At 46.2% G+C, this 22,200-nt stretch overlaps 1 protein-coding gene across 1 annotated transcript in view; it reads left to right on the forward strand.

Annotated features, from left to right (window-relative positions):
• The window catches only part of plxdc2b (plexin domain containing 2b), a 122,758-nt gene that overhangs the window by 95,878 nt on the left and 4,680 nt on the right, over nucleotides 1-22,200 (forward strand). The window contains exons 10-12 of the mRNA XM_018756852.2: nucleotides 4,066-4,126; nucleotides 4,840-4,996; nucleotides 11,743-11,781. Of these exons, the coding sequence (XP_018612368.1) occupies nucleotides 4,066-4,126; nucleotides 4,840-4,996; nucleotides 11,743-11,781 (257 nt within the window). The remainder of the gene's footprint in view (nucleotides 1-4,065; nucleotides 4,127-4,839; nucleotides 4,997-11,742; nucleotides 11,782-22,200) is intronic.

Here is a 22,200-nt window from a genome sequence, read left to right on the forward strand (position 1 = left end):
GACTGTCGGAGCCGCTTCGTGGGAAGCTCGTCCCCGTTGTTCATTTGTTTACAAGGATCATTATTGTTTAAGTTTTTTTTTGAGCAGACACTTTTATTTAAGCATCTTACGACTTCACCTGCCACCCATCCAGCTACATAATCATTTTAAAAGTTAATGAAATGCAAATGCGTCAACAACTGTTCTGTTCTTTTTAGCTGATAAATCTGGCATCTAGTCACAGAAATTTTTCAGGGATTGGGGAAGGAAAAATGTCAACAATATTTCAATGTTAGATACTACGGTATTATTACAAGTGTGAATGCAGAAGTATCCGCAGTTTTATTGTTTTCGTAACTTTTTCATGAATGGATTGCGGATACATTCTGACTTAGCCTCGTATTAATGTTTGAGTCACATGTCCAGTGCCGTAACCATGACTTTTCCCATCACCAGTGCACTTGTGATACATATTTATAACAAGACATAATATGACTGAGAATATGAATGCAATACATTAACATTTACAAAAATGCATTTTTGTCGCGTACTCCTTCAGATTTGACCAGCATTTTCACTACGTCAACTCTTGCAATGTGCATGAGACATGTGAATTATTAATATTTTGTACTTGCTCAGCAACAGAACTGGTCCCAAGTCCAAATTGTACAGCCATTACTCGATGTCTACGGTTCTTGAAATGAAAAATGGGACAACTAAACAGCTTCTTCATTTGTTTTGTTTTTTTTTTTTTTTTTGGTAACTGGCAAAACAAACATAAAAGCTTTAATCTAAATTTAATAGGATGCAAACTGTTCAAGTTTTAGTCAGGCCCTGCAGTAGTAATGGTCAATTTCAACGCGTGCCTGTGTACAGAATGAAAAGTGCTGTGGCGCAGTAGAGCTGTTTAGCCATATTACACTCTGCCTCGCCTGGAGGCGCTGAGGTGCGGGCTGGTAATTAACGTTATCTTTTGTGTTCGGGGTGAGAGCGTAGCTGTGCTTGCGGGACATGGCTTGCCTCCACCTCTTCCATCTGCTGCCAACCCCTCGTCCCATGGTTCCCACTTGATTTGAGGGCTTTCGGCAAGGCAGTGGATGGAAAATCAGCAGTGCCGCGGTACCTGAGCATCAGTAACCGATATTCTGTGCCGACCTGTTTCAGTGAAGGCCCCTAACTTTGGACTGGGCAGGTCCCTAAATCCATCCGGATGCCCGCATGAAACCCCCATGAACATAGGCAGAAGGGGCAAACACCACACAAACTGAGCTGGATTTGAACCCATATCTCAATGCACAGCCCAAGCGCTGAGTCACCAACGCTGCCTTCTGCACCCCTGAGAGCAAGACTTTTATTTAAGGACTTTCCCATTGGGTCTTGTGTGTAGATATTTTAATCTGTTTACCTTACTTTTCATTGCCCATCATTAATTTCACCTTTAAGGTCCATTGTATTCATCAACAAAGGTCCACACTTTGAACCAGCAAGCCTTCGGAAGCATCGGTCTGGTTGGTTGGCCATCACACTACCAGCCTTCACTTCTTGCGTAGTGGAACTGGAGATGTTATCACAGCCCATTCTGTAGAGGTTTGAGTTTGCCAGCTGCATCGAGGAACAGAACGGCCTCGGGTCCAACTGTCCATTTGTGTGATAGCCATGTACAAGCGCCACTGGCCGATAAAAACACTCCGATAAAGGCTGGCTGGCTCGAAGTAGCGGTCAGCAGTGTGTCTTATCCCTGGAAGACCACACTGCCCTAGAAGTGCTTTAACTTACAGTGGAAAAAGCCTTTTCCTTCCCCGTTTCCACTGCCATCTTCTGACTTTGATCAGCCTTGACTTCGAAATGAGCTACAATACAAAATGATATTCTGCAGTGCGCCTGCTGTAAATGGACAGGATTTAGTGAAATCTCTGCACTTCACATTTACAATATTCCCTGTATGTAAATAGCAGGGAGACAAGATTTATCGTAAGATGGGTGTTTTTAATAAAGTAATGCAGGGAAGCAGGCAGTGTGAACATTTTACTGAACACAGCACCACAATTGAGCTTCTTTTCCACCGAAGAGAGGCAAACACGTGCCTGTAGCTCCCTGTTGCTGCCCGTAACAAGTTCAACATTTTGGTTACATCCTGCAAGACGGTCAAAGGATGTTCAACCTGATACCTACAGGACCTGATCACTCCGTGCACCCCAGCAACAGCACTGTACTCCTCCCCCTTTGCCTGTTTGGTGGTCTTTCTCACAAAGGTTTCAAATTCAAAACTCCATAGGTTTTCCTTTTTATCCCCAGTATAGTGGAATGAGCTCCCCTTGGCCCTCAGAACTGCTGAATCCTTTCCAGCATTGAAGAAGGTTTTCAAAAAGCCATCTCTTTCAGAGCCACTTGATCTCCTGTCTGCTCCATAACCTTGCATCATATTACCTGTCTCCACCACCTTTGTATTCCTTAACAACGCTACAGGCAACTACCTGAGAGATGTGAACAAGTAACGTGGTGGTATCAGACAGACAAGTGGTGTAATTTAGTAATCGAGTAATCTAGTGTGTGTATCTGAAACTCTTCATCTTTTGCTGATGTTTACACTGAGTTGTATAAAACTTTGGAGGAAATCATCTGCCAAGCGCATGTAAATGTAAATGCAGTTTTAAATGTTGCTGCTTTATAGAACTTCATGGAAAGTTCTGGAAGTAAATTGATTCAGCTGCAATTACTGGATCTGTGGCAGGTTTCACTGGTGAACCTCGTAGGTGTGCTACAACCAGTCGTAGATTGGTTACGGGAGCCAGAGTGATAGCCGAGCGGCAGGAGGGCAGTCGACTCTGGTTTATTGAACGGCGCGGAGCAAAGAGGTCATTATCGAAATTACATGATGTCAAGCAGCATGGTGATGGAAGGAAGGGCTTTCGAGTCCCCGAGGAGTTCTTGTCGTTCACCAGATCCAGGTACTTAAGTTGTATATGCAGTCGCTAGAGTGAAAAATATCTACCTCCATAAATGGCCACATTTGCAACGGTGAGATATGTAAACGATTCGGGTTCAGTACCTCCCTCAAGGCTACGCAGCCTGTTTACATCCCGGGAATTTGCACTGTCATGTTTACAGCGCTGTAACGGATGAGCGCCAGTGTCCTTTTTAGCATCCCAGTCCCTATTAATGGCGCGCAGAGACAGGAAAGCAGGGGATCGGGGGACACGGAGCGCTCGCCTCGCCTCGCCGCGGTTCACCGTTTCCTCCGGAAATGGGCCCGTTTCGAATCGCTCGCGCTCACAAAGCCGCTGTGACTAATGAGCAGCGATGTTCCCCCGGTTTTATATTCAAACGCCGAGCCCACGGTGCAGCCTAATTAGAAGTGCGACTGACGGCGTGGCAGATGTCTTCTGGGAGCGCAGTGGGGGGTTCGAAGCTGTGCGACATCACACACATTGTTATCCCAACAGAGAGCAGTTTTCACTGGATGGGTGACATCAGAACAGCCTCGTCCGTGAAATATGCTGACAGTGACGTCCCCTTTGATTCCGCTGACATTAACATTAACTCGTCCAGCTGACGCGTTTATACAGAGGGAAAGTTTTATTGGAGCAGGTATGGGTAAGTAGCTTGCTCAAGATCACTGCATCTGGAGATGGAATTCGAACCTTCGACCTTGGGGTCCAAAGGCAGCAGGTCTAACCGCTACAGTACCAGCTGTGCAGTGTCACAAAGGCGACTCGAAAAGTATCCGCAATAATGTATATAATCCATAATATACAAAAGGTTTTTTTTTTTCTTATTATTATTTATATTGTTGCTGTCACCCAGTGTTTTTTTTTTTTTTTTTTTTGAAAGGGATGGCTGGTAGTGTAGTGGTTAGAGCAACTGCCTCTGTATCCAATGGTTGTAGGTTTGAGCTCTAGTTCTACCGCTGGCTCTAAGATGCTCCAATAAAATTACCCAGCTGTGTAAATGCTTGTAATAACAGTGATTTTAACATTATAAACTGATTTGGAGAAAGGCATCCGCTAAATAAATAAATATTAAAAAAAAAACATTACTTATAGGTTTTTGCATAGTTTTTTTCACACTTATTCCCTTCTGTTCCAGGTGTTCCAGCGGTTTCGACCGTCACAGACAGGACTGGGTGGACAGCAGCTGCCCCGATGAGGTGCGGCGTCCCTCTCCTTCCCTTCTCTCTGCTCAAAGCACCGACAGAAGTCTTATTCCGAATGACTTAAGTTGCTATTAAGCCAAAAGTAGCTAAGATAATAACAGCTAAATTAACGATAAGGGCTGAATTATGTTTTTGAACCCGTGTTTTACCTCTGCTGTTTTCGGTTCTGTTTTTATTTATTGGCCGAAGGATCGAACCCAACGGTTGTTTAAGGTGACGCCAAAAAAATTCCAGATTAGTGCAGACAAGGTTTTTTCGGTTTTTCTTTTTCGCTGAATCCGCAATTTCAGTTTATGTTTCGGATGACGAGGCCACCCGCCTGTTTTATGTGAGCTCTGTATGAGGAAAATGAGTTGTACAGGCAGGCGAAAAAAAAAGAAAAGTTTAATGACACAGAAACAGGTAGAACTGTTCTCTAGCTAAATAAATTATTTAGGTGCGACAGATGTTTTAGAGAGTGTGTGACCGACCGGGCAGCGGATGAAAAGGGACGTTGGCTTTCCGGCCAGTTGAGAATTAGGAGGGTGATTTATTTCCGACTCTCGTTTGCCGTTAAGCTCCGACAGTCTGCGTGTGCGCGTGTGTCCTGTATAAATGGCAGATGGTTCTCGGCAGTTCAAGCCCCCCCACGTGTCACCTGGTTATAACTGCTATTGCCTTTCTATGTGCATTTATTTGTTTCTTCTATTTCACTTGGTTTATTCCAGACTAAGGACAAGATCTGTGACCTCGTACCCAGCACCACGCGGCAGCAGCCCTTCACGGCGGCACCCATCCCCAGAACGACACCCAGGGCCTGGGTCACCACCACGGCCAGGTCGGACATGTGGGCCTCGCACCTTCCCACCAGCATGCCAACGGAAGGTGAGATCCTTTTTACCACAACGCTGCTGACCTCTGCCCTTAAGCATCCATCTGTCCATTTCGATAACCGCTTGTCCTGAGCAGGGTCTCGGTGAACCGGAGCCTGTCCCGGAACCATTGGGCGTAAGGCTCGGGGGGGGTACATCCTGGACCGGACGCCAGTCCATCTGTCCTTAACCACCAACTCAATACAGTGAACTCCTGGAGACACTTCCAAGGCCCATTCCGTAGGATCCTCTGACATATTCTTCCCGTTTATTCTCAGTTGCCAAACAGATGATTTATTTAATGCAACTTGGACTAGTTAAGGTTTTATACCATTACTCTTACATGCTGCATCATAATTTGATTTTATTGAATCATGATTAACCGTGCATGTGGTGGCGAGGCAGGTTTGGCTAGTGCCTGCTGTGTGGCGGGTCTGGGGTTCGAGTCCTGCTTAGGGTGCCTTGTGGCAGACTGGCATCTTCCTGGGTGTGTCTCCTTGTGCTCTGTGTTTCTGGGTAAGGCTCTGGCTTGACATGACCCCGCTTGGGACAAGTGGTTGTTGTCTTTGGTTGGTTGGTGATTAACAATAAACACATGATCAAACTGTAATTTCCTATTTCCAATTAGTAAGAAAATGTCCTCTTCACAGAGCAGCAGGCGGTGCAGTAGTTGGAGCTGCCACATTGCCTTTGAAGGACCCAGGTTTAAATCCAACTCCTGTAAAAGTTGCACTACTGTGTAAATGGGTCAGATATTCAAAGTAGCTCAACACCGTGAGTTGCTTTGAAGAAAAGGTTCAGCTAAATAAAAGTAAATATGTAAATGTTGGAGAAGGTTCAAGCAATATTTGTGTGTTTTTTTTTTTTTTTTTTAATTAATGGATGCTAATTTTGAATTATTGGAAAAGAATTCAATGTAAATTGCTTATATTGTAACAATTACTGCATCTGGGAGATAATAGCAGTAATAATAGTAATAGGAGGTGATGTACTGGTTACAGCTGCTGTCTTTGGACTTGAGTCCCGCCCTCTAGCTGTAGTACTCTTGAGTAAGGTACTTACCCTAAATTACTCCAGTAAAAAAACAATTGCATAAATGGGTAAATCATTGCAAGTTGCTCAACTTTTTATGTTGCCTTTGAGAAAAGTGTCAGCTAAATAAAAATGCAAACATAAACTACTTCAAGACCACAACTGAAGGACCCCTTTTTGTTCATGGTTGTACGATTATGCTCCGTCTTTCCTTTTTTGGGGGGGCTTGTCTAGAAAATCTTTTTTTTTTTTTTTCAAATCGTTTCCATGCTGCAAACTCTCTGTATTTCACACAGTTTAAGGTGGTCTGCATATGACTTCTTAGTAAGTCCTTAGGGTTAGGGTTAGGGTTAGGATTGAATGGGTTTAATGGGTTAAATGGGTTAGCGTAACCCTAACCCTAAAGAAATTGTTTTAAATGACTGACTTTTTTTTTTTTTAAGTTGTAATAAAGTGCCTCTGGGGTCTGGTTGGAAACAATTTCTCAATAATTCACTTTCAAGTAAGTGCATGTTGAACGTCTGCTGTTTTTTTAATCAAAAAAGAGCAAAGAGTCTCGTAAAATGAAGTTCTCTTCAGGCAGCAGAGCTCCTCCAGATGTTTGCGGATATTTTGCAGAAGACGTCTGCTTTCTCTGTCTGCCGCGACTTACGAACTTGCCAGGCGGCGATCGGCGAGACGCGCGTGAGTGATGAGATGGGGGTCGCCTCGTTTCGTTGAGCCATTTCAGCGCCAGGCAGTGAAAAACCCAACGGAACAAAACAAAAGCCAGACAAGAAAATAAGCCATTTCCCACGTCGGCGACTCGTTGCCGCTGCACGTATGTTTCCCCCGGCCGCCCAGAGGGGAAGCTAAGGGATGCGGGCCGTATCCTGTCCACGCGTCGTTGATGCCCGAGGAACCTGGAGACGTCACATTCCTCTATCATCCTTCCCTTGGCCTTGAGAAACGAATCCCTAAGTGAAGAAACCGGAGAGCTGGTTTTTGTCCTGGCGGATGAAATACGACGTCCCGTTGGCCTGACGCGGCCCGCGTATGGAAACCCGTCCGCTCGCAAGGGCTGCATCCTGGAGGATGAGCCAACGTGACTCTGATCCCTGGATTCTCCCTCCCGCAACAGTGGTGGACTTGTTCGGGCGTTTTATTAAAGGGAAGATAGATCGCCAGGTCACTGCAGGCTTACAGACCAACCTGGCAGGGGTTCAGAACCTCAGTGATTCCCTTCTGGGGGGAAGTTCAAGCACAGGACTGCTTCTCATATAGTGTTTTCATAGATGGAAAACACTGTATTAATATGGATGTCTGCATGAAATTAATTCATTTAGTTGATGCTTCTCTCCAGAGTGGCGTACAGTTATTTGGGCACTTGGTTCGAGAGCAATTTTGAGGGTAATTGCAACGATCAAGGGTACTACAGTAGGAGGTTGGGTTCGAACCTGGGTCCTTCAGTAGCGAAGGCAGCAGCTCCGTCATCTGACACCTTTGTCTGAGCATTTGGATTTACAATGATTACCGTGATTTGCAATGTGAAGTTTAAACACTAAGCTCCTTACGATGATTTAACCATTTATACAGCTGGGTAATTTTTACTGTATAAATTCAGGGTAAGCACCTCCACCGAAGGTAATACAGCAGGAAGTGGGATTCAAACCCAGGTCCTTCTGCTCCTTCTGGCCACTATGCCACTTGCTGCCCTCGCTTGTGTATGCATAAGGTAGCGTTCCCACTTCCAGGGTAAATCGCATCACAATTTGGCTAAAGCACTTTCCCCACATGGGGGGCTCTCACACTCCATTTAAACACGGTCCAAAGCGCATACATTTGCAGAGCGAGCAAACTCACGCAAAGCTGTAAAGCTGATGAGGTTTTATTCATAAAAAGCCCATGCGTCAAAAAAACATCACTTCCAATTACCGCGGTAATTGAAGCAACAACAACAGCGCATAGGTGACGAATGGTCCCTAATAACCACGATGTGCAGACAGCTCTTTTAGGTAATGGAGGGCCAAATTAGGGGAGCGGTCTCGTGAATAATTAGGGTGGGGAAGCGGGAGGAGTCCTCCTGCGAAATCAATCCCGCCGCATTCGCTAATGGCGTGCTGTTAGAGCACATTAGCGCTCGCCGGAGGCGGGAACCTATGGGGGTTTATCATCAAGTGCGGATGCGGTTCAGTAGGAACTGGAGGAGACCCCTCCTTGGGTCCTGTCGGGCCGCCGAGGACATCGTTACTGACGTCCACATCGTTGTTAAGACCCATTACGGATGAGCTTCGAAGAGATGTCCGTTAGCGCCTCCCGTGGGACGGAGGAGGGACCAGCTGTCCATTGGGGTCTTTATCATCTCGTCGTGTCGCATCAGCCCAAAGAACACGCTTAACGTTTCGGCTCGCTCTGGTCCAGTCTGCTCCGCTTCTAAAGTCCCCTTGTAGTTCCCCCCTCGCCAGGAATCCATCCTCATTACCTGTCCCCGACCACACCGCGTTTTTGACCAGCGGCCAAACCCCCACCCCGCACCGTTGGAACTCCTCCAGAGCAGCAATATGCTTGGGCTCGGAAATGAGGACTAAATTGGACATTGTGTTTTTTTGATGAGGTGGCACGACGCCGGACGGCTCCGAAAGTCTATCACTGTCACGGTGGTGCAGCAGGCCGTTAACAGCGCCCCTGTTTTTGAAACGCGTCCACATCTTGTGCAGGACCCAGGCAGAAGCGGGCCTTCTGGGAAGAGGTGTCGACTAGAGGGCTCCCTCCCATGAGTTCTAGTGGTTTCTCTTGCGATTTCGCCTCCAATCAGCAGTGCCTTCAAAGGGAAGCCCACTACAGGATCTCAGCTTTGACCAGCGGTCTCCAGGTCTTAGCTGTGTATTTTATTATGTTAAATTTGTTCATTCGCTTGGCATCTTTCTCCAAAGCATATTGATTTACGCATTTATACAGATGGGTAATGTTTATTGGAAAATTTGAGGGAAAGTAGCTTGCTTGATGGTACTACAGTCAAAAGAGCAATTTTAACCACTGCACCACCTGCTGCTCCTTTAGCTTGAAGACCTGCGCTTGGAGATCGCACCTTTTCGTCACACTAAATAAAACGCTGCACTTGTATACACACACGCACACACATAATGTCTACAACCGCTTGTCCCAAGCGGGGTCGCGGCAAACCGGAGCCTAACCCGGCAACACAGGGTGCAGGGCTGGAGGAGGAGGGGACACAACCCGGACGGGGCGCCAGTCCATTGCAAGGCACCCCAAGCAGGATTCAAATCCCAGACCCACTCCAGAGCAGGTCCCGGCCAAACCCACTGCGCCACCGCACCCCCATCCCCCCCGCTGCACTTGGATTCACCTGTAAATCACCTGTCCGTGCAATTATAGCAAATCAGTAAAAAGCTGATTAACGCTTTGTTCCCTTGGACAAAGGTATCAGATAAAGGTTAATAAGAACTGGAGCCTTAAAATGGTGCATAAAATATACTGTAGGTGCTGAACATCTTTTTTTTTAGTATGTTTGTGTGTATGTATGTATATTTTTATTTAATTCCATTTCATTTTATTTTAGGCTCGGTTACCTAAAAGCGCACACCAGGGAGACAGAAACACACACACACACACGTCTGCAAGCACAGCAGACAGATTCAAACACACATGGACACAGACATGTACGGCCAGGTGTGTTTGAGAACGATGACGGCTAGAGAGTGCGGCCGGCCCTCTTTTGCCGTCTCGTGCGGGGTGCAGAGTGCCGTGGCGCCTGGTTCTTTTTCACCACGAGCAGAAAAAAAAAAAAAAAAACGGCTCCTTGGATGGGTGCCAAATGGGTCGAGACGTGTCGAGGATCTTAAAGGGGGTCTCTAGGTTTAGAGGGAAACGAACCCAGGGCAGCAGCCTACAGCCATGTGGGGGACAGCAACAGCAAGAGTAGCGCGCACACAACAGAGGGAGCGCATCTGTGTGGCCGTGGCTGATGACTCACAGACAGATGGACGGACGGCGTTGGCGGGGGGGGGGGGCTAACTCATCCACGTCTTCGCGGACAGCTCTGCCGCTCAACAACATGGAGCCTCTGAGCAGATGACACGCGAGCCAGATTGATCTGGTCCTGGGACGCGCCCTGCTGTCCTTCCGTACTGAGAGGAATGCCAAAGGTCAAAGGGCACGAACACGGCCGTGCGCGGTTATGCCATTTTTTTCAGGATGGGGGGTCGAGAAGGAGGAAAGCATCGAATAAATGAAAACGAGAAGACGCGCGGTGCAGTTCATCATTTTGAAACCGTCACGTAATCAAATTCAGTTCTTACCCCTCCTGCTCACAGTAGCAACACTACGTAGAGGCCGCCGTCATCGGCCGGGCCTCATCCCGCTCACCCGTCATCTAGGCAGCAAATGCACTAACCGCTCCGCTCTGCTGTACTTGTCATCAGGTCCAGTTTGCATTTCTTCATACCAGTTAACTTGAACTACAGGGCTTAGTGTGCCGATTGTGGGATTAGTGCAGCCGGGGAGCGGATCGCCCCCCAGCGAGGGTCTGCCGGCCCGTGGAGCGTGCGAGGCCTGGAAAACAAAGGCGTGCCTCCCTCACCCGGAAAACGGGGCGATCGACGCAGGCGGCGTCCGCCTCTAGCCGGAGTGGAAAATTCAATTTAATGAGTGAGGAATTCCGTGTGAGTGTAGCGCGGAACGCCACGTTCCATCTTCGGCTTTATTAGCATAATTATAATTTCATGGAGTGTATAGATGCACTTGGCCCCGGTGAGAGATACACTTTTGTGCGGCATGTTTTCGAATTAAGCCCACATCCTACCTTCTGGAGCTGCGGTGTTTGCTTTGCGATTTTTATTTAATTTAAGCTCGGTTATTAACGTTTAATGACCATCCTAATCATTTATGTTGTAATGTGTGGAAAATTATTTTCTGTGGTCAATTACTTAATGGAACAGTTTCCGGATTTTAAAATGGCAGTTACTTTAACTACATTTGTTAATTTAACTGACACTTTTATCCAAAGCAACTTACAATGTTTAGCTACTCATAACTATTTACCCACTTATAAAGCTGGGTAATTTTATTGGGGCAATTTAGGGTAAGTACCTTGCTCAGTAGTACTACAGCGGGAAGGGGGATTCAAACCTGGATCCTTCAAGGCCGAACGCAGCATCTCTAACCAGTACATCACCTCCTATTCCTATTATTATTGTTAATGTCTCACAGACGGTTATTGTTATAGTATTAGCAATATACATTTAATTAGTGTCCAGTCATTTAGCAGTACACACACACACACACACACACACACACACACACACACACACACACACACACACACACACACGTCTACAACCGCTTGTCCCAAACGGGGTAGCAGCAAGTTGGAGCCTAACCCGGCAACACAGGGCGCAGGACACGGGCGGGACGCCACTCCACTGGAAGGTACCCCAAGCAGGACTTGAACCTCAGTCCCACCACAAAGCAGGCCCCAACCAAACCTGCTGCGCCACCACCCCCCCCCCCCCCCATTTAAATGTACCATCCATTAATTAAAAAAAAAAAATCTATTATACAAATATTGCTTGAACCTTCTCCAACATTTACATATTTACTTTTATTTATTTAGCTGACCCCTTTCTCCAAAGAAACTACTAACCACTACACCACCAACTGCCCTCAAGTGTAACTTTGTGTGTGCTGGGAACCGCTCATAATGTCTCACATGTTCCCTTCTCCTTACAGATGACACCAAAATAGCGCTGCACCTGAAGGACAATGGAGGTAAGCGTCATACCCGTCTCACTGTAAAGACATCGATAGTGTTTAATGAGATATAAACACTTAAATCTTCATTAACTGGTTTTGAAGCCCCCATCCTGTTGTATGGTGTCGTCTCTACGTCAACAGCAGCCTTAAGCCGCTTCCGAACTGGGCAACACCACTGAACTGCCCGTTTATCACATATTACATTACACTCACCCCGATTTTCAATGGCATTTTCTTCATAATTTCTCTATTCAATGGAGCAAATGCAACCTGTGTTTCCTCACAGAGCTGATTGATGGCAGTAAAGAGCACACAGTGTGGGATTGTGGGGCCGCTTAATTCAACTCACTTCCACAGTGTTTCCAGCTTGTGTGTGGTTTTCGCAAGTGTCGGTGATCAACAGCAAGATGGGAAATATTGCAGATGTTTATGCAATGAATTGATTAACAATCTGCGTTAAATCGGAGCTTGTGGAGCCAATTTAATTTTATTTTCAGTCAATTTTAAATTATTTTTAATTTTAATGTAGCGCAAAGGCAAAAAATAAAATGAAAGTAAAAAAGTCCTGCAGCCAATTTTCTATTTATTATAGGTTTACGCATAACTTTTACTGAACCTAACCCATGGACGCACTGAGGGATAGCTCTATTATTAACCTTTTATTGATTATAACTTATTGGTGAAAGCGGCTTTGGAGGTACAAACAAAACAAATTATCAACAGCCTTTCCATTCTATCTGTGTTCGTAAGAAGAGAAGTCAATGCACATTGTTTACTTCTCGGACATGAGCTCTCGGTGCCTTATTAGGGTCCTCTTTCTTAACCACCGTGCCACCGGGTGCCTCACGCCATACCCTCCTGCTGCTTAAATAAATGACCAGTTTGGCGAAGGAGGAAGCGACTTCGCAGTGGAATCACACTGCATGCTGGGAGTTGGCGGCCATTCTGCCCGACCTGGCTTGAGTGCGCGAGGTCTGCAGCGAGATGCCAAACGCATCAACAGGGGACGGGTTCTACAACCACATCTGTCAGACTTGACGTGTTTCAAACAAGCTATAAATAAGCTGGGCTCTAACAGCGCTTTTCAGGGTCCTGTGCGTCCGCCGTCTCTCTCCGAGGAGCTTGGGGGCCGCTGTTTGTTTATTGCTGATGAGTTGTGCGTACGGCGTAACAGATGGGCTGTCGGCATTCTCAGAAGACCAGCCCAGGCTGTCAACAATAGAGAGAGCCACTTCATTGGGATCCTGGGGCCTCAGGCAGCGGGACTGCTCCAAATAATGCCCACGGGGCTTGGAACCCACTTGGAACCTCTTGCTGGATCGTGGTGGCCGCCATCAGACCAAAGTGTGCAGGAAAGGACTGTAGTTTCCCACAGTGGAGGAATCAACATTTTTTATGCAAGGATGTTGAAGGAAAAAGATCCATTTGGTACTCGGGAGAGAGTATTCCGTAACTCCCGTGACAAAATATTATGTAGTCACTTTAAACTGTCCAATCAGTGCCATACTCCACCCTGTGGCCCCGCCCATTCTCGACTGTGGGCCAGTTAACATGTGTCGTGCAGCTCCATGCTCAGCTGCCTTCCAGCCACTATTGCACTGCATTACACCAGCTGTGCATGGCACTTATTACCATGTGTTGTCTGGAAGAGGATGTTTACACTGTAAACACAGTACGGGAGGTGTTCCATTTATGTCCATTTCGACAGTGCCATCGTAAGTCAGAAGTGCTCTTATATGAACCATAAGGATATATAAACAGTGAACATTCATGAACGATGTGTTATATAATAGGCCTTTGTTATATTTTCTCTCTAATTTCACACATTGTTCATGTTCAGGTAATACTATTATTATTACAATAATAATAATGCAGTGCAGTGTTGTATTTCCATCCACTTCTATTTTCATTTTATTTTCTAAATTTGTTGTCTACCACTTTTCCTTTTCAGTACTGCCAGAACACTCACGTTTTCACCATTTTACATAAAAAGTAACTTGAAGGCAATCACAAAACGAAAAGGTCGGTAAACAAAATGCAGTCGCTGCCAGACACCCAAACGGCAGATGTTATCGTAGAGCAGATGGAGCGGTTGCCGTTAAGCGTTACGAGCAAACGCTGGGACTCCGGAATAAAACAGTGAGGTTAATGGGACGGCCGTTGCAAGTATGGGCCATCGTGAGTCACACGCGCCGTACGTAACTCAAGGACCGCCGTCCGGAACAACACTTGTAAGGGTTGCATCAGCTATTCCTGGAAGCTGCAAGGCAGTTTTAATCCAATGCAATTTAAAACAATGGAGGGAAATCCCGAGCACTTTGAATTGCGCTCCTCTCTCAGACTAATTGTGGGTGTCTAAGCCCTCCTTTGGTGCTGTGGTGGAACTTATCGGAGTTGGAAAATCAAAGGAAACATAGCTTTGTGGTGTTCTGGCATTTTCCATATCGGGTCAGCGGGCGGTGACTTGCGGGGCAGATTGCGGTTAAAAATACTATGTAAGAACATAGGAGGTTGGCGGGGCGCGCGTGGGCTGTGATCAGACAAGGCCAGGCCAGGGTGCCGCTGCAGCGGCTCGCCGATTCGTTCCATTGAGCCACACGCTAATCCGATTACGGTCCCTTTGTAGGCCTGAGAAGAGCGGGAGGATCGCGGGGGGGCTCCGCAGAGATGCGATCGCCATATCCATTAGCGCTTTGAACCGAAAGACACCGGTCTCCTGCAGTTGTTATCCGTTTGTAGTGGTTTTACTCTCTAATTACAAGATAAGACCATTGTCGATTTCCCCGTATTTTACTTTGTTTTGTACTGCGTGAAAAAAGACGTCCTACAATTTGTTCATTTAGAGGGTGTACTTTTTACTCAGCCACGTGTTTACAAAGTTGGCAAAGATGGTTTTCTAAGATGTTCAATTAGTGCTTTTTTGGGATGTGAACCAACAACCTTCTTGTGTTCATTTCCAGATGTTTTCTGGAGATCACTTTAGGCACTGGGCTTAAGGTTGTAATAGCCCACCCCTCAAGGAGGGGTGTTGAGCTTAGAGCCCTTTTAGTCAGGACCCTAACCCTAACGGTAACCCTACAATCTCCCTGCTGGACCTCAGGCCAAAGAGAGCGCTATAGCCATGAGTCGCAAGTGAGACACAATGGTATACGGCTTTGGGGCGTGCCGTTTCCAAAGGACTGTTCCATCAAAGGCACCCCGATTTTGCCCTCGCGTTATGAAAATTACATGCCTCTTAAGGTAAGTGTGGAAAAAGACTCATTTCAGACCAGAAGCTGAGATGCATCATTATATGACAGGCAAGAGGAGAAGCTGGCAAATCACTTCGAAAGCCATGACTACTGCAACTATTATTATTGTTTAGCTACCGTGGTAACTTTTAACCCTTTAAAGAAACAGGGTACCAAGGGTAGGGTCCAGCAAGGCTCATTTTGGAGTTTGGTCCAGCACCATATGCATTAGGAGTCTGTGTCCTTAACCACTACACTACCTGCTGCCCCATAATATGGATGTGGTTGAAGTGCTCTGTCAACTCATTTAGAACTGAATTCTCACAGTGATTTGGCGACGGTCCTTTTGGGGCCATTATGGTGACTTTGGGCCAGTGTGACAGATTAAAACAAATAATTAACAACGGGTAGATGATATGTAGCACGCTCCCGGTTTTTGCTTTACAACCTCTCAGAGTGATTTGTGCTCGTTTACTCATCCTCTGACTCCCACACGCTTCTCCGACATGTGCGGAACTGCCGACCCGTTTGTGAGGATGGGCTCAGCGTCACACTCACAATGCACACATCAACCAGGATCATCCCACGGAAATCACACCGTCTCCCAGGATCCATGAGTATGGGCTGTCGGTCACCCTCTTGATAAAAAAGGGCGGAGCAATAGAACTCACGCACAAGTGTGTCACCCTGAGCCACATATACATACACGCCGAGAGCACTGCAGCCGCTTAGGGTTGCAGTGGCACTGTTTTCTGGCATCCCATACATTCGCTCACACACTTTCTGAACCGCTTGTCCCATGCGGGGTCGCAGGGAACCGGAGCCAAACCAAGCAGCTCAGGGCATGGGGCTGGAGACACCCAAGACAGGATGCCAGTCCATCGCAAGGCACCCCAAGGGGGGCTCAAACCCCAGACCCACCAGAGAGCAGGACCAGGTCCAACCCACTGCGCCACTGCGCCACTGCGCCCCCCCCCCCCCGTACATTCAATGACCGTGTAATTTATTGAATGCTTATGCCAAGATAGTAGGACATGGCCAGTCAATGCTCCTGTTTCTCAGCTCTGAACCCATGAAATGACTCTAGGAGGTTTGTTAACGTTGACTTGATATAGGCTTTAAATGGTATCTTTATAACTTTATGTAGCTACTCGTGCAATGTGACAAATTGGCTGTACTCTAGAATCATACCTGCATCCAAATCGCCTTCTGTTGATGCAAGGCACTCTTTGTTTTCTCTGAGAGGCACGTCACTTTGGAGAAAAGCATCTGCTAAATGAGTAAATGTACCCTAGTAAACTGTATTAACAATTAATTAACCCAGTGAGCGGTATTACTAATTAGTTTGCCTGGAAAATTAGGCACCAGTTAGTTATTCTGACACGTTTCAGGCTAATTCTGGAAAGTTCCGTTATTGGTTAGTTATCCCGGTGAGTTGTTCCACTGGTTTGTTAAGTAACTAGCAATGCAATTCATCAAGATAACGTGTTGAACTGCGTATCCAAATGGCAAATTGCTTTATTGGTTAGTTAGCCAGGTGACTCAAATAATTAGTTAGCTTGATAAATTGCATTATTGGTTAGTTAACCTGGTGAGTTGCGTTTCCAAATATGTTAACCTGTCAAATTATGTTACTGCATTGCCAGTTGGCCTCATGGATTGTCTTACCAGTTTGTTAGCCTAGCAATCTGCATTAGTGATTACTTTGCCTGGTGAATTATGTTATTGGGTAGTTAACGTGGAGAATCGCATTACCAGGTAGTTAGCCTGGTTAATTGTGTTACCCGTTCTTCGTTTTTATCTCTCTACCGTCTAGTCGTTCGTCGTTTTCGCCCGGCACAAACAGCACATCAGCTGAGCGCCTCCAGCTGGTGACCCCTGACCTCCACTCGCTGGGCACCTGTTTTACCATAGTATTTGGAAAAGACACTGTTGCCAGTTAGACTTGTACACACAGGCAGCTGAAGACTTCAGTGTAATCTCCTAAAAGCACAGGCAATTTCATCTGGAGCACTTTCACTGTTACTGCTTGTGGTGAAAAAGGAGCACAGGATGGGGGGATGACCAGCTGCTGTCGCTTGTGTGTGTCGTACTGAAGCATAAGCACATGCAAAGTCTGCTTGAGCCCTTGACACACTGCCGCAGTGTGTCATTCCCTTCCCGTGGGGCGTCAGAGACTCGAGAAAACGAGAGAGCGAGTCGATCCGCCCACTCGTGTCAGATGGTTGCCAGTAAGAGACAGCGACCAACGCTCCAGATGGAGCGGGAAGCAATTAGACGTCAACGCGCTTCGTTCCTTGCTCTCTGCTCGGTTGTTTATGGAGGAGGTGCTACATTCGCCGCGCTCTCAGACACTCGGTGCTCATATCGATTGTCTGCAGACGTGGGGAGTTCAGGGGCCCTTGTCGGTGTGGAGAAAAGATTAGTACAGCCTTCACATTGGGCAGTTATGGTAACAGCTCCTCGTGCCACATTCATCTACGTTGAGCTGTGCTGCCGGATGGCAAAATCATATTTGTACGCTGACATAGCTAATTTATATGCGCGGTGTTTTGCATGGTGGGAGCTGATTGGCTACACACTCATTACATACTTATTGCGTTCTGACGTATCTCATATCTGTTTATAACCAAAAAATAGGGCATCGATTCAAAAGGCAATCCTAAAACTGGTTACTAAATTTACTTTTTGGTTGTGACACTATAGTGCAGCGTAAGTAAATCGCCAACCGACGTCCAGCACGCTATACGAGTGCGATCTATGCTTCGAAATCAAATGTGGGCAGTTCCCTTCCTTGCAAGATCCCACCCCACCAGTTCTAGTATTACCTTTGGTTGGTTATTCCTTGCAATAACGAAACATATGTTTGTACGTGAACATGGTGAATGGTGGTGGGGTGTGTGTGAGTGGGGATATCTTCTGAGGATCATGGTGGATTTTTTTTTTTTTTTTTTTAAGCTATTGTATCTTCTGCAGATGAACATACATAGTGGTGGGAAATGAGTATGAATTATTTAGTTGGTAGCACAGTGGTTAGTGCTGGTACCTTTAGACCTGAAGATTGCTAGTTTAAATCCCAACTCCAGCTGTAGTTCCACTGAGCAAGATACTTATCCTAAATTGCTCCAGTAAAATTACCCAGCTGTGCAGATGGGTAAGTAATTGTAAGTCATTTTAGAGAAAGGCGTGAGATAAATGTAATTATGGAAGGAGGATTCCAGTTATAGTGGAAATTTTGTTGTGTGATCTGGGCATCTGAGAAACATACAAACAAGGAGGTGTTCCTATACTTTGAGGAGAAAAGAACCATTCAGGGATATATAACAAACATCTCTACTCATAAAAATCATTATCATAATGAACAGAATGATAAAAATATGATACATACACCTTATAAGAGCTCTTGAGAACCTCAATATTCAAACATTTCATTGTGGTGATAGCTTTCCACCCCTCTTTTTTTTAGTTTCACTAAATCATTATATATATCATATCTAATATTGTCAAATTCAGAATTTTAAACTTCACTTGTCATTTTCCGTCGAATCTGTAATGAGTGTTGCAGCGTCTGCAGCAGAAAACCTTCTTACCATCTAAGCGACAATAACGTCACAAAATGGCTGACAGGAAGTGTGCGGTTGTTTAGGTCACGTGACCGTGTATCAGAAAGGCCGTAACACCAGTAAATGCACAAAACAGTGAGGAACGGATACCTACAAGCATGTGGTTCAGTTATCAAGCTTTGAAGAATGATATTGCAAGAACCAATAGTAAGGTACAAAGTATCCCCCACATTAGCCTCCGAGTGTGAGTGTGTGAATATTCAGATTTTCCAGAAACCTGTCCAGGCATTCATGCTTTCCCTGGTTGTACCTTTCAAGCTCCATAGCTTGGGTTGTGGACAGCAAGTTCTACTTCAGGTCACTCCCATGGTGGTGCTCAGATGAATCCTGGTCAGCGCTCTACTCGGAAACCTAAGATTTAATGTGATGTTAAAGGCACTTCGTGCTGCGTTTCTGAAGCTCAGCTCATTTAAGAAGTCTGGTTTGTGGTCAGCTATGAGTTAACCTGGTGTGGTCCAGGGAGGTTCTTCCCGAGGGCTAGAGGTTGAGGTTGAGGTTATGGTTATGGTTAAGGGTTAGGGGTTGAATTAGGGTTGGGGTTATGGATATGGATATGGTTAGGGTTAGGATTAGGGTTGACTAGATTTGGTCTGGGTACTTGCACGAGCCCTCAGCAACCATCGGAGGGAACCGACACCAAGACCGCAACGGGTGCAAAACAGCGCCGCGTTGAACCTGCCCGTTTCCTTAATTATCATACAGCAGCACCACTGAGACACTAAACCGTAAAATTGCCGAGTTGCATTTTTAGTTCAAAGGATATTTCAGGGCTGTTTAATTAAGGAGAAAATAATTAAGGGGAAATACAAACTGCAGATCAACTGGCTTAACATCTCCTTAACAGACACTGCTGGTGTCACACGGCGCCCGGATGGTGCGACTGAGCCTGGGTTCGGTCCATCGGTCCCTGCTTGGTATCTGTGGAGTTTGCACGGTCTCCCTGCATTTGCGGGGGGGGGGGGGGGGTTGCTTTGAGTGCTCTGGTTTCCTCCCACAGTCCAGACATGTGAGTCAAGAAACTGGTGAATATATTGCCCTTAGTGAGTATGTATGTGTGTGTGTGTGTGTGTGTGTGTGTTTAAATCGCGGAATAGCTGGGGAGTTTAGTGCATCTCGCATTGTAAGTGACCTTGGACAAAGGTGTCGGGTAAATAGTACATAATAATGAGTGTACAGCACTTTGGAGGAATGAATAAATGTAAATGCCGAGTGAATAAATGTAAATTATTCTTTGATGAAGGATTAGCCCGTTATTTGTGCTGAAAAGGGTCACGCCGACATGTTCTGAAAGCGAAGAAGCAGGGGTCTCGTGTGCAAACCCGCGTTGTCCGCATAAAATAAGTGTATCGCACACACTGGCGCGGAGGACGGCCTGCCGGGGTTTGGACACACCACGTACACCCGCTGCGGTGTGTGTGCGTTCGCCAGTCCTTCACGCGGCATCTCAGAAAGCCCGGTTACGCTGTCCAGGCCTTTGTTTAGCCCTGGGGGGGGGGGTCCTTCGGTCTGTTTTGGTTTGATGTAAATTGCTCGTGCCCGCACACGCAGCCAAGGCTTTGGCCCTTTCTTCGGTCGATACGGCGCAGCGCCAGGACCGCGCTGGCGTTCAAGACGGCCGGCTGCTAATTAAAGCCGGAAGAAATAAGGGTGCGGAGCCGTGAATTGATCAGCAATGAACGCGCAATCAATCCATGCGATATAAAAAAAAACAAAAAACAAAACGAGCTATTTGTTTTGTAATCACTTCATTAGCTCGCTTTCTCTCGCTGTGCTTCGCGTCACATCCGAAGCCCACGTGCGCTGGGATTCCGGCGGGGGTGAGCGCGGATTGCGCAACATCTGCCATTACCGTTCATAAGTGGTCGTTTGGGTTTTGAGCCAAACGCTTTTGGGGTTGACAAATCGAGGCAAACACTCAGGGCCATTTACGGGGACCGGGTTCAACTAGTAATGCGCCGTGTCCAATGAGACGGCTACGGCTACAGATGTTTCCTTGATTTGATGTGGGCCGCATGGTCCCCCGCGTACAGTACAAGGTGTGCTGACGCGGAACGGAGATGTTTTCCCCATAGCTGAACGCGGGACATCACCGTGTCGATGCCGTAACGTTTCGATCAAGGTGTAAATTCTGCTTAATTTTTCCCATGGTGTTGTCCTCTCGTAGCCAGCGTCCCCCCAAAGGAGATGCCGTGTTGCATTTGTCCCGCCGCTCGTCGCGAGACAGGTCACAGTCCGTTGTGGACCTTAGATGGAGAATCGTGCCGAAAAAGGCTCCCGTCGGCACCCCGTAAACCTGCGTACGCTTACAGCATGAAAACACACGTAGCTCGGATCTCAAAAAGTCATGCGGTCGATTGACGAGCGCTGCGTGACATGTGGAGTAGATCGGGACCTGAGTGCCCCCATATGGTGACGAGCGGAAGTACAGCGCTAAACCGCATCCCACGTTCCGGTGCTCTTTAAAGGACCCTACAGTTTGTTCACCAGATCTTTTACTGCAAGGTGGAAAAGATATATATTTTTTATGGATATTAATACATTTTTTTTCCAAGGCAGGCTGTACTTTTGAGGATATATTCACAATAAGGCAACCACTTAATATGTAAAATTTCTCTGAATGCAAATCAAATAGCAATGCGGTGTCTGTGTGCGTGTAAAATTCACTATTTGTAATGCTACTGTGTCTCAAGTTGTTTATTGGCAGTATGTAGCATAGGGATTGAGCTGCTGCCTTTGTACACAGGGGTTGCAGGTTTGAATCCAACCTCCTCCTATCATAGTGCCCTTGAGCACTAAATTAATAGAGTAAAAATTACCCAGCTGCGTTAATGCTAAACCACTGTAAGTAGCTTAACATAACAAATCACCAACCAACGTCAACAACCGCTTGTCCCGAGCGGGGTCGCGGCGAGCTGGAGCCTATCCCGGAAACACAGGGCGCAAGGCCGAAGGGGGAGGGGAAACACCCTGGACGGGATGCCAGTCCATCACAAATAACAAGTCACTCTAGAGTCACTCAAAGTTGGAACACCTGGGCTACATTTATATATTTTTTCCGTAACATCTGCACTAATTATGATTGCACTGTATTTGTGTCAGCGGTGATCTTACCTTTCTCCACAACGACAGTATTGCAAGTTACCGTCAGATGAAATTAATGGAAATATAATAGCCAATATATAACATTACATTTACATTTATTCATTTAGCTGGCGTTTTTCTCCAAATGGACTTACGATACCATGCTCCTAACAATAATTTACCCATTTATACAGCTGGTTTATGTTTTTTTAATATATATATGAATAAAGTACTATCCTATTTCTCTTGGTAGTGAGACCTTCACCAAGGTGCACCCCTGACAGAGTCCCTGGAAAAGACCCATGTGGTGTCAAAACACTGATTAAAATTATTTGATGAAACTGGTGGGAAACTAAAAACAGGTTTAAAACAGATTTATCTGGACCTCACAAGTGATTTGTGAGGTCAGATAAATCTGTTTTTTAACCTGTTATTAGTTTCCCACCAGCTTTATCATAGAAGTACGTTTTGCAGATTGGGGTATTTTTGTCCTTGGGTGA

The sequence above is a fragment of the Scleropages formosus genome, chromosome 9 (assembly GCF_900964775.1).
Source record: "Scleropages formosus chromosome 9, fSclFor1.1, whole genome shotgun sequence".
Taxonomy (NCBI): Eukaryota; Metazoa; Chordata; class Actinopteri; order Osteoglossiformes; family Osteoglossidae; genus Scleropages; species Scleropages formosus.